Genomic DNA, 14,048 nt, shown 5'->3' on the forward strand with positions numbered 1-14,048 from the left:
ATGTGTAATATACGACATGGCAGGGTAAATCAAAAACACAAAATGAAATCTTTTGCAATTTTTTATTTGACAAAGAAATTAATTCATTTTTTTGTTTCCGTTTTTCTTATAATACATAGTAATTGTAAAGTAATTATACTATCTAAACTATATTTATATGTATATATTCTCTATATATTACAAAACGTATTTACATAGACTTCCCGTAAGACCCATTCTAGTTATACCTTAGTCTGTTTTTAGTCAAAAACTTTGTTATTAATTTCGTAATATTTAAAAAAAGTTCATACGTGTTTACTGCTAATGATATATTGACAGGACTGTCAGCGGCTGAAAAAAAATTACGATTTTATCTGTCATCTGTCAAAGTTTTTGTACTAACAGACTATAGTATGTATTACAAATAAATTCAGATTGCATTAGAAATAATAACAGCATAAATAGATTTGCATATAGAACACGATTTTGAACAATTTTTTGTTATAAATACAACATAGTTCACCGGAAAAACTGGACGTCATATAAATAAATGTATTTTTTTATTAGGTAGCTGTTAATTAATTATATAGAGACTCTTTAGATTAAAATTACGTTTATTGATACGACGCCATTAAAAAAAACTTAAAATTATGTATCACAACAGACTGGTTTGTGTTCCCGTTTGATTTTAATGATAAATACTATAAAATAAATAAAAAAATGTCTTTAAAGCTTAGTTAACTTTTTAATGGTAGCAAATTTGTCAGCCATCGTTACAATAAGCAGCACCAATATTTAGGTGATATATTTGGAACTACATACATATTTTTTATTTAAAAAATAATTAAACATAAGAAGAAAAAAATCAAAATTATTAAATGTAGCAACTATTCTTAAAGACGGCTGAAAAGTGAAATAAAAATTTGCTATTGCTGTCAGTGTTGCAATCATAAACTTGTACATACACAAGATTACTCTATATAATATTATTTTCAATTGTCAGCTGGCAACACTGACTTTAAAACTTACCTCGGTGACCACACGAAATTTTTACTGAAAATGGAAAAACTATCCAAATAAATCACAAAAAACTCCATCCTTACACATTTATTGCACAACTTCCAATGAATATATAGTTATATTACATACAACATTGTTGAACATATATACAACAAAAATAAAAAAGAATACAATTTCTATGACATTATTATGTACATCAGTCAACATTGTACATTTTTTTTATTATATAATTCATAATGGCATACGCTGCGAGGAAAAATTATAACAAACTTTATAATATTTATTTATTTATTTAAATGATTTTATTAAATTCGTCGTGGCCACCGTTACTAAATTCAGCATTTCTTACATTAAATTTACAATAACCATTATAAACATTTATCCTATTTATTATTTATTAGAAATTTACAATGATTTTTCTTTATTACTATTAAATAATTTTTATAACAATAATCTTGGTTGTGCCGTTCTTTATTAGGACCGCCATTTTGTGCGCGCGGTGCGCCATTTCATGCGCATAGTGCGCGTTTAGCGTTACGTGATATATTATTATTATTTAGTGTTATTTTTTGTTTTTTTTCGAGCCGGACGATCGTTAGACGGCAGGCCAGACCCTGTAGACAAACAATTTTCTATTATTAATAATTTATAAATCCATATCAATCGAGGAAGGACGTAATTTTGTTATAAATTTTTCCTATTATACACGAAAAATAATAATGAATATATTAATAATAAAAAATTTAATATATTAAATAATTACGCTTCCTCTTCTTTTAAAACAGATAAAGAATAAATAATAATAAAAAAATTAAATACGTTATAATTTTTCATCGCAGTGTATGCCATTATTATCAATTGAAACACTAAATGAATTATGACCAAGGTTTAATAGTTGAGAAATTATTTAAAAATTCATGTCACAGAAGATATACAGAGAGGAAATATAGGAAACGTAAATAATTATATCCTTTTTGTTTCACAAATATTTCCGATTTATTTCATATTAAATACAAAATAATAGAAAACTGAGACATTTAATAGTTTTTATTGAAACGAAATTCAGACGTAGCCCCTAATAGAATTGCCTATATATAATATAAATTATAACCTGGTCATAATTTTATAATTCTAGTAACTATAATTCGGTATTCTATTCAGTGAATGCTTCAGCTGTCATAATTGTTCTGTTCATTTGATCCCAAGAACTGACTGCGTAAACCCATCCGATGGAACAGAGCTAAGCCATTTTCGCTGTAACAATATTATATTTTTAATGATTTTTTTATAATTTTAAATCTTTTAAACCAAATATCTGGCCTTAAATATTTTAAATAGACTTTTAAATTGAGTTTTTTCAATATTAAATTTTATGGCTACTGTTTTGATAGTCAGAAAATAGAGAAATAATAATAAGTTATAAAGCGTAACATTTTTAAAACATTTCCAAAGCCTTATAATATAAGAGATAGGAAGTATATTCCTGAAGATTAGTAAGAAAAAAATTTGAAACAATTTGATTGAAGTAAGCGCAAGAAAAACCCCAAATAAAGTAAGATAAATAAAACCTGATAAGGTATGAAATGAGAATTTCTGATTCTGATTTTAAAACGCGAAAGTATCAGAAGAAAAATTATAATAAATATAAAGAGAGCGTTATCTAGGGTGATATTTTTACAAAAAAGAGGATATAGAACAAAAAAAATCTATAAAATGTCTAACTAAAATAAATAAAAAATGAAAAATGAAAGGAATTATAAAAATAAGTAAACTAATTTTAGTATACAAATAATCAATCAAATCTTTCTTTTTATAAAAAAAAAAAATATCAGTCTTATTGTAACATTTTACTACAAAGCTTTTAAATGTCTGATCTTCTAAACCTCAAAGACCAGACACATACTAATGAATGGAAAGAAAACCCATATTGAAGATACTCACGTCAAAAGTCCAGGGTTTGCATCAGCCTGATACCAGGAGTACTGAGGGACGTAGGGCGGGTGCGGTTGCGGGGCTCCCTGGTGGTGGAGGGCGTGGTGCGCGCCCTTCATGTCCCAAGGGCCGGGGGGCGCGCCCTGGGGGAAAAGAGATTTGTTATTTAGGGTTGAAGATTTATGTTTAACAATTATGATTAAAGTTACTGTTTAATGCGGGTTTTACACGCCTGATCTAGATCAATGCTAATGTTATTAGTTTAATGTTTGAAAGTCTGTACATATACTAAAATACAATACAACAACATATACAATTTTTGGGAGTTTTGGAAGATTCTGTTAATCTAATAATAATAATAATAATAATCTACTTGTTCATTTTTGGAACGAAGTTCCTTACGGCAGGCTTGATATTTGGCTGGGCGACCGAAATGAAAAAAATGTGATACTAAAACTGTAAGAAAAATATATAACGGAAGTGACGCAATATCAGTCACACGACTGTAAAACTAAAATATTACTAGTAAACTTTTTTTAAATTATTTATGTAATTTTATACTGTCGACAAAAATAAATAAAGACACATATTTTTTTATTTCACTTAATAGTTTAAATTATTATTATTATTATTTTGTTTGATTTATTTTATTTTATATTTTACGGTATTTGTTATTTTCTAAAATACTAAATTTCCTAAATACTTTTATGTACTTAATTAAAAACCAATCAACAAAATTAAAAAAAAAAATCAAGAACTAGAAAATATATATAAAATTCAACATTTTTTTAAAAATTGTGTTTTTCTATACTATTCGAAGGAACTTAGTTCCTGCCTGGTGTCCCATGACACAACAATTTATTATTATTATTTATTGGCACACTTTTTTATCCCTAACTCCTTCTGCGTTGATTATTTTTAGTGTATCCTATCCGAATCCTTAGTACCTCGTACTTGGCCAGCTTTACAGCAAATCTTAAACGATGAATCTGCCGCAAGCTTAAAACTATAATTTGAATTGAATCTAGCACAAAGAGACGAACTAAACTTCTACCTCATCTGTATACTATTACCAAGTATTTATATCTTCATAATAAAATAATTACGAACCAAAGAAACACTAAAAATATACCCTTCTGTATATGGACAAAAAATGTATAAAATTTATCAAATTAACTTTATCGTAGCAATTTTTTAATTATGCAATTGAAGGTTAATATCAAGTAATAAAAGCACGAGTTAATTTAATTAAAAAAAAGAACTAAAACAAACATTTAATCAACAAAATCACAATAATTACGAGCGATTACACACACATTTACTATGTTATATGACATTGTCATCAAGCATAGCGTGATAGACTCCCACACATTTATGTATATAAAGAATGCGTGTCTGTACGTTTAATATTATATATGGAAAATGGGCGTTAACGGCCGCACCTAACGTTTTACATAAATTGAAAATATTGTACTTTATTTTATTAGCTTTACGCCATTCATGGTAGGACGGATGCACGAATTGACAGTCTTAATACTTTGTGCGTGAGTTGTAAAACTGTCTTTATTTTTCGGTAGTGGTCTAAGCCTGAATGAATTATTGTTAAACAAGAAAAAATAAATGGTAAGAGTGGATATCACGTGGATGTTTGTAGAGCTAATATTTTTGTAGGAAAGGTCAATAATTGAAAGATCAATAAAGATAAAACTAAGGGCCTGTTTCACAAGTTGTGGATATTTGACGGATGACGATAGAAATGGACTTTGAAAGCAGGAGGTAGAATAGGCTAGTAGGACTTGTTTCTCCTCAATCAATTAACTGCAACTTTAATATTAATATACGTGAATTGAAATATCTTATAAATTTAGTAGAATGTGATGCAAAAAAAAAAAAAAATAACCAATCAAAAACTTTTTACGAGCGGATACTGTCATCCGTCAAATAGAGTTTTCCAAAACTGGTGAAACATTCATTTGTCATACTTTCTTTAATTATGTACATTTAAAAGTTTGAAAATTTAAATCTAAGGTAGTACAGCACGATTATAAAAGTTTTACGATTCAAATACATTATGTATACAAGATATCGCAGCTTCAATTATTTGACAGATTTTAACAGATAATGTGTCATTAGATTCACCAAAACTATGTTAAAATTGTCGTTGGACCGACGATCTACGTAAGATTGCCGGTGTAGGCTGGATGAGGATTGCGGAAAACCGGGATGTCTGGCGCGAACTTGGGAAGGCCTATCTCCAGCAGTGGACTGCAATAGGCTAAATTGACTGAACTGACTGACTGATGTTAATAATAAAGCGTTTGGGTAAACTGATTTTCCTTGTACACAATATTTATAAAAACACGTTATTTTTTTAAAAAGAAACTAAAAAGCATATACGTGACTCTGCATTTTTCTGAATTATTGAATAAGAATTATTATAACAGTCATCATCACTTCAGCCTATCGCAGTCCACTGCTGGACATAGGCCTCTACAAGTTCGTTTCAAAAATGGCGCGAACTCATGTGTTTTGCCCATAGTCACCACGCTGGGCAGGCGGATTGTGACCGCAGGGCTGACTTTCTCGCACCGAAGACGCCGCTGCCCGTCTTTGGCCTGTGTATTTCAAAACCAGCGGTTGTATGGTTATCCCGCCATCAGTCGTCTTTTTAAGTTCCAAGGTGATAGTGGAACCGACGGGAAGAGAGGGGGTGGCTATATTCTTTACTGCCGTAACCATACAGTGAATTATAACAGTAATGAATAGCTACTGTTTTTTTGTAACAGATTTCTCAATAGCTTAGGTACATGAAGCAGCAAATTTTTACGGCGCAGAGAGAACGAGTAGGATCGTAAAAGTCCCACAAGTTTTACAGTTACCGTTAAATAATTTAAAGCTAAATAAAGTTCTGAAAACAGTTAAGAGTTTTTATATGTCGTTTTTATATGTTTTTGTATGTATAAGAGTATTTCGATTGTAAAAATGTATTTTTATCACAGGGGTATTTTATATATTTTATTTTATTTTATTTTTATTTGGGAAACATACAATTTTATATTACATTATCTATTATATTATGACTAATTACAATAACTGAAATCAATAAAGTTTCCACTATTAACTAATACATACAACAGCACTATACATTGCGTGAAACATAGTTTTTTTTAAATAAACAAAAAAAATGGATAAAAAAAAATTAAATTTAGTGTAAACGAAACGAAAAATCTTTTAAGTAGATATATATGTATATATTATATACGTTTTTGTCTAGAGGTGCGCATGTGTGTGTATCATATATAAATTATCAAATATCGAAAAAAAAAAATTAGCTACATTAATAAGCTGTTACCAGACACAAGTATTAAATTGCTTATCTTAGGAATAATCGAACGTGTTTGTATGCTATAGATATTTAATACTTACATAACCGACCCTCGGGTCCCACGACTGCTGGTGTGGAGGCTTCACATCACAAGAAGTGCCATCCGGTGAGCGGCCAGCCGTCGGCTGTAACAACATTATCTATTAGACGCTAGTAAGATTGGCTCTGGCCATTTGTAATGCTATAAAGTTGGTGGTTTTATGTGTTTGGTTGGTTGATTTATTAGAGGGATGTTGTTATATGTTTCCGTTTTCTAACTTCCTTATTAAATCACATAAGAAATAAATTCATTCTCGGCAGTAGTTTATCTACAATTAAAATTGTAAATTGTGTCGCATATTATCATTATATAATACAAACATGTATTTTTAATATTCTTAATAAAATTGTAACAGTTTACTTATTATTATTTCAAGATTATTGTTAGTTCGCTTAGTAATATATTTTTTATTGCACATTTTGTTACAAAAATAAAGTATTTCTATGGGATACTAGCTGACCCCGCAAACGTTGTTTTGCCATATATTTTATTACCCTTCTCAATCCCCCTCCCCCTTATAACTTAGGGGTATGAAAAATAGATGTTGTTCGATTCTCAGACCTACCCGATATGCACACAAAATTTTATATTTTATTAACCCTCTTAGCCCCCCCACTTATAACTTAGGGGTATGAAAAATAGATGTTGGCCGATTCTCAGACCTACCCGATATGCCCATAAAATTTTATTAAAATCGGTCGAGCCGTTTCGGAGGAGTTCAATGTTTAACACCATGACACGAGAATTTTATATATTAGAAATTAAAAAATTCATTTGTTTCAAATTCAAAATTAAAATAACTTTATTCACATAGCCCCACTTTCGAATCGTCATTTTACAAATTAAAATTTTAAGGTGTTTATTATTTTCGTAAAAGTAAAGCTACCACCGATTCGGAATGTAGATTCTGCACAGAAGAATCGGCAAGAATCTCCGAAGTTACTCTTTTGAAAATAATATATAAACTATGTTATAGTACAAAATTAGCAATATCTTGCATGAAATACAGCGTCACTATGTCCACACATCTTTAACAAAAATCAACGATGTAATCCTGCACCGAATGCGCTTTATCTATTAATCTCTTTTTTAATAAAAACTTTATGTTGAAACAATTTCAAAATCGTTAGTGGGATTTATTATGCGAATACCATAATCCAGAAAGGAGACGTTTACATATTGCTTCTTTGAATTTATCCACTGTGAATAACAGAATAGTGAAAAAGTAAAGCGTCTCTTAGATAAATAAAACATAAGCTATCAATGAAAACAAAAATAATAAAAAAAAAACAAATAAAAAAGAATAAAGGAAAGCTTATAGTTAAGTATGATTTTAGTAATTTTCTCATATACATTAAATATTTTTAAAGGACGATTTTAAAATAAGTAATTTTTTTTATAATTATTAGCATCCTATATCAAAGTTCAATTAAAATATTACTTTAATCCACTAGACTTCAAAAGACCTTTTGAATAGAAAATAATACAATTATTTTAATTCATACATAAAGAGAATTTAATAAACCTATTTTGGTCTACATTTTCCTAAAGTAATTCAAATATTATCTGTCTTAAATGTTCCTTACATATCCAACCTTTACATCCCAAGACGGTTGCGGCGGTTGCTTCACATCCCACGGCGTCCCAGTCGGGGATAGGCCTGGGGATAGCTCTGAGACCGGCGTCGAACTAGGCGTGGGCGAGTGGGCTTGCGTCGGCCCACTTTGGTACGCGGACGGGGAATGTTGAGAGCCACTGGAACTACCTCCTCCACCTAGGAAAAGAAATATCTATCTTAATAACTTGATTCGTGTAGAATCAAAATTTTGTAGGTTTTTGAAATTATTGATTCATTAAAACTTTATGCATTTCAAATATAATGAAAAGCGTTTGTCTGACTATTAAAAAGCGATAATCTATTTGGTTACTATTAATAAAATAATTAACAAATAATAAAAATAGATATTTTTATTATTTGTTAATTATTTAACATTCAAACACTATCGTCTGCTTCTTAGGTAAGCAACTTCATGCTTAGCTAACTTATATTTTCTATAAACATACATTTTTGTACTTGTTTTTGACTTTATATAGTAATAAATAAATTAAAATATATATTTTTATGTTTCAAAGGCTATATGTTATATGATGTTTATATGACTATAAGACAACAGATAACTGTAAACAACATACCCGAAAAGCATAATAATGGTCACAAATGCATACATTTAAAACTTATAGCTTTATGTCTAAAAGTGACTGAATCTAATTATATTTCAAAGCACGCATATTTACTTGAAGAAAAAGTTAAGTAACTAAAGTGTAAAAGCTAAGTTAACTTAAGTTTGTTGACATGAAAGGCCTGTAATTTTTAACCGACTTCAAAAAGGTTCTCGCTTCGATTGCAATTTTTTTTATGTGTGTGACATCGTAGCTGGGTGTACCGATTTTTTTTATCTGTTATCTGTCATGATGTTTGATTAAAATTTGAATGAAATCTGACGAGTACTTTTCGAGTTATCCCTAACAACTTGTATTATATTTATCGATTGAAACAAATAATAATAAAAAAATTAAATTAAAGTTTGAATAAATTGAAGTTTTTATTTAGTTATTTTTTACTCACCATGGAGTAGTTGATTGTTATTAGGGGGGCTCCCGGGTGGGAGCCCTAAACCGGGTGGTGCTGCGCCCACTTGCGCTGCCTTCATCATCTTTTTGTATTTACTGCGCCGATTTTGGAACCATATCTTGACCTGGTAACAACAGGAAAAATAAGATTAATAACTGTATCTAGGTACAACTAAGGATTAACACGTATTTCTTTTAAGTATTACTATACATTTGAATTGAATAGGAAACATAAAATACTGCTCACAACGGTATAAATTCATTTGTGTTTACAAAAGACACAAAAAGTAGTAGACCGAAGCCAATAGGCAAATGGTACCTAGATTTTGAGATACTATGATTAGGTGGATCGGTATCATTATTTTGTACACTATCATTATAATTATTACTTTATTTATTATGTATTGTATCCTAATAGCTGTAATTAATATTAATTCACACTATCGATTCGGAAGCTCGATTCTGCAGACAACAATTGGCAAGTACTTAGCTCAGCAGTTACTCTTTCAGAAAACTATCAATTATTATAAACTAGCCGCCCGGACAGACTTCGTTCTGTCAAAAGTTAATAGTATTTTTTTTGTTGTAATGAAGCCTTCCGTGGGCCTTAAGGAACATACAAAGAAATAAATTAGCCGAATTGGACGAGCCATTCTCGAGTTATGCGCTTAGCAACATTCATTTTTATTTATATAAGATTTAGCCATGCATTGCATGAAATACAGCGTATATACCCATTAGCTGACTAAATTGGCCGAATCGTTTTGTTCCTAAATAATATTACTAGCCGACCTAGCGAACTTCGTACTACCTTATTTTTTTCTTGAAAAAAACAAGGTGACGCGTAATTTATATCTAATATATATAAATCTCGTGTCACAATGTTTGTCTTCAATGGACTCCTAAACTACTTAACCGATTTTAGTCAAATTTGCACACCGTGTGCAGTTTGATCCAACTTAAAAGATAGGCTATATTTTATTTTGATATATTATGTTATTATTATATTTCAGAAAAAAATAAGGTGATACGAAGTTCGCCAGGTCAGCTAGTACCTATATTAAGATTGAAAATCTTCGTAGTCATCAATCATCATTGTGAATTTTAGTTAAAATATAGTCATTAAAAAAAAGTCTCACAAAAGCAAATATTAATTTTTAAAATGTTTTCTTTTCCAAGTATTCATTGAAAAAAAAATCCTTCAGGCATTCAATGTACGCAGTGGAAAAAATACAGCAACTAGCACGCACAGGGTTGCGTGAGAGAAGGCGGGGCTTAGGGGTGAGTCGTTACTACTGTAGAGATGGAACGTGTCGATAAAATTTATCGATAAGTATTGAAGAATTTTTATCGACATTAATTATATTATAACTTGCTTTGTATATATTGATCATCGAGATACAAATATCAAGTTGATATAATATATAAATTGTTGTCACACATTTTATTTTCATCCAAGCTTTCTGTTCGTGGCTTCGTCCCCATCGTTTACGCGATTTTTGCAGTTCCTTTTTGTATTAAAATAAAGCCTATGCTAGTCAGTGAGGACGTATCATCTACTATAAAGAATTTTTAAAATCGATTCAGTAATTTTTGAGATTATTCGTTGTAAGCAAATTAAAATTAAATTTTTCTTCTTTATAATATTATTATTATAATATTATAACATAGCTAAAAGTTCAGTAGATACAAATATAAAGTTTCAAAATCTATGATGATATATTGATTTTTTGTCACTTGTTACTTGAATATGTTGTGTAAATACGGAAATAAAAATATTTAATTAAAAAAAAAAAAAAAATAATTTTTATATATTAAACAGCGGTAGGTTCTTAGTAACGTGTACAATTATTTATTGAAACTTGTAATAGTAAATTTATTAATCTCTATTTCCCTATTATTTTTATTAATATTATAAATGTGAATGTAAGTTTGTTTGTTACGCTTTCGCGCAAAAATTACTTAATCGATTATCATGAAACTTTGTATACATATTCTTTGAGGTATTAGAAGTAACTTTAACTTTTTATTAAAACAAAAATTCAATGCGAGCGCAACCGCGGGTAAAAGCTAGTATTATATATACAAAAGTTTGTGAGGATATCTCATATGTTTGGACTCTTTCACGCAAAAACTAAAGGGACCCCATTTAATAAAACTTAGCAAGTAGATAGCTGGAGATCCAAAATAACACAAAAATTCAATGCGAGCGCAACCGCGGGTAAAAGCTAGTATTATATATACAAAAGTTTGTGAGGATATCTCATATGTTTGGACTCTTTCACGCAAAAACTAAAGGGACCCCATTTAATAAAACTTAGCAAGTAGATAGCTGGAGATCCAAAATAACACATAGGCCTAGTTTTATTCTGATATTCCCACGGGATTGGAAATTACGCGGCTAAAACCGCGTGACGCAGCTAGTAATACATAAAATAAAAATATTTAATACGAAATAAATATTTGGCAAGTATTTTATATTGACAGGTGTAAGTATTAATTACTATTGGAATATTAATTTATAACATTTTGTATGTGGTTTATAAAAAATTTCTAAATCTATAAATAGTTTTATCAGCTTAATATAATTGTATCAAGTTTTTGTGACATAACATGTCAAAGCTAGTTGACCTTGCCTTTACTTGTGTATATGATTATATAAATATATAACTAAACATGAATAACCGAAATGTATGTACGCTGACAACTTCCGAACTGCAAGGAATTGGATCATTCCTTTTTATGTTTGTAGTAAGTTTTCCCATTAGTTTTTACTATAAAAAGTTTTTCCACATTTATAACATAAAAAACAAAGATTGGTTTCAATTTACTTTTAATAAATCACATAATTGTTAAACAACGCAAACTATACATACAACACAATTTTTATATACATAATAAAAATGTTACAACGAATGTCTGCGCATAAGAGATATTTATAAAAATCGAATTATGAGGCTCTTTATAAGAACAATAAAACGTAAAACAATCATTTTTAGAACAAAGTTGTCTGTACGTTTCACCATAATTAAAAATCTGCAAAATATAATAATTTATTTACATAGTTCTGATCCTGGAAATCCATATTTTAAGTGATTAATATTTACTGCCCAGGGTCTCCCCATCGTGTCTCAGAGAGGGGTAATATATCCGCCAACAGTGTATTGAGCTCCGAACTTTCGACCTTTCCGATGCCGAATAAATCTAATGTTTCACACTATAAAAATGATTGCCTTGATACCATCTTGATACATATTGTTTTAAGGTATAACTCCCATCCAAAATTTAAGAAGTCAATAAATATATTGACTTATCACGTAGGTTACATTTTGATGCACCATCCAAGTGAAGTTATTACTGTATAAACAATTGCGAACTCGTAGTCATTTTGTACAACCATAAACAAAGTAGACAAAGTCACAGGTATCAACCAATAATTGATATTAAATGCTACAACGTATCAATAAACCTTAAGATAGACATAATAAGCATTAAAAATCATACGTATTCAAGGAAAAATTACAGCTTATGTCAATATGACATTAAGTGAAGTGAATTTTAAACAGATCGACGGACGCTAATCGATATATCAAGATGAATTACTTAACAGGTTACTGCGTGTGACAACAATTATGTTTTATATATATAAAATTATAAATTAACTTCGAATGTCTACTTACAAAAGAGACGTAAAACGAAATTTACCTATCCGTGTAAATGACTTATGACTTTAATGGCTTAATAGCCTATTTATATATAAAGTTTATAGGCTGTTTAAGATCATATTATGACTTATAGAAGAAGAACGGATAATATACAGAAATCTGATAGAGAGAAGTACAGCGAAATTGCTGGCGATGAAATCACAAATCAAAAGTATTAGATTACTTATTATATAGATTTTGTATATAAACTAGCACAGTTGAGTTACTTATAGGTCTAGCATTAGCTGGAACTGCTAAGAAATTTAATTTAGAATGAAAAGCATTTGAATAAGAGTATGTCGCAGTATTTTTATCAGAACATAGTTATAGAAACTTGTACCATACGTTTCATTAAATAAATAGTATTTGGATTTTAGTAAAATTTTGCATCAAAATTAACTGCATCTTTATTAAGGGAAAAAGGTCGGGTTACACGTGTGTGTGTTAAAAAAAGGTTGACATTTAAAAAACCTTTTATCATAAATGTCAGATTGATACCATCGATAACCATATTTAAAAAAGTGAAGTTTACTTTATCTTTAAAGAGTAATTTTGTTGTGCCAGTAATATGCTTATTATTAAAAATTAAATTAAATACTTTTCACCTTATAAAAGTTATTTATTCTGATTTTTTATTGGTACTTAAACATGTAATTGATCATTAATCGATAACGTATTAAATTAATAAAAAAATAATGAAATTATTCTTCTACTTTTATTATCGATAAAAACAATATTAAACACCATTTTATCGATATCAATATTTAAATATCCCATCACTAGACCCTATCCCTACCTTCGATTAGTCAGGTCAAGTCACGAAGGCTTAACCCTCATACCTAACCTATTCTATTGGTATTCTCAACAATTGACTCCCATAAAGGTTACAATAAAATTACTCTATATTGTGATTTCATACTTTTTTTGTGATGAAAAATATAAAATATTGATAAAAATATTTATATTTATGTATTAAATCCTATTTAAGAATAATGAAATTTGTTATATTTATTTTATTTTTAATTTAATATAGCCAAAATAAATAGTTTAATTACATCAAAAATAATAAAAAAAGTCAAAACGAAAAAAATGTAATATTCCAAACTTGGCAGAATCTAACCACACATCATTGACAATAGCCGAGGGCTCTGTTTAAAAAATATAAAACAAGATGGCTGTCACCGCAACATATGGACAACCGCAATTGTATTATTTCCCGGTAACGTAACATTTGTCGGAATAGCCATGAGAAACGTTGTATATATACGGAAGTAATATCTTTTTTATACGTATATATTTTATATATATACTTAAAAATATGAGTATACATATATATTTAGTGTCCAGTCAAGAAAAA

The 14,048-nt window shown here is 29.2% G+C and overlaps 1 protein-coding gene across 1 annotated transcript in view; it reads right to left on the minus strand.

Moving 5' to 3' along the window:
- Positions 1–43: 43 nt before the first annotated feature.
- The window catches only part of LOC123667849 (homeotic protein distal-less), a 94,873-nt gene continuing 80,868 nt past the window's right edge, over positions 44–14,048 (minus strand). The window contains exons 3-7 of the mRNA XM_045601686.1: positions 8,983–9,112; positions 7,943–8,130; positions 6,358–6,441; positions 2,941–3,074; positions 44–1,613 (exon numbers count right to left, since the gene is read on the minus strand). Coding sequence (XP_045457642.1) covers positions 1,595–1,613; positions 2,941–3,074; positions 6,358–6,441; positions 7,943–8,130; positions 8,983–9,112 — 555 coding nt within the window. The 3' untranslated portion in view covers positions 44–1,594. The remainder of the gene's footprint in view (positions 1,614–2,940; positions 3,075–6,357; positions 6,442–7,942; positions 8,131–8,982; positions 9,113–14,048) is intronic.

The sequence above is a fragment of the Melitaea cinxia genome, chromosome 29, assembly GCF_905220565.1.
Source record: "Melitaea cinxia chromosome 29, ilMelCinx1.1, whole genome shotgun sequence".
NCBI lineage: Eukaryota > Metazoa > Arthropoda > Insecta > Lepidoptera > Nymphalidae > Melitaea > Melitaea cinxia.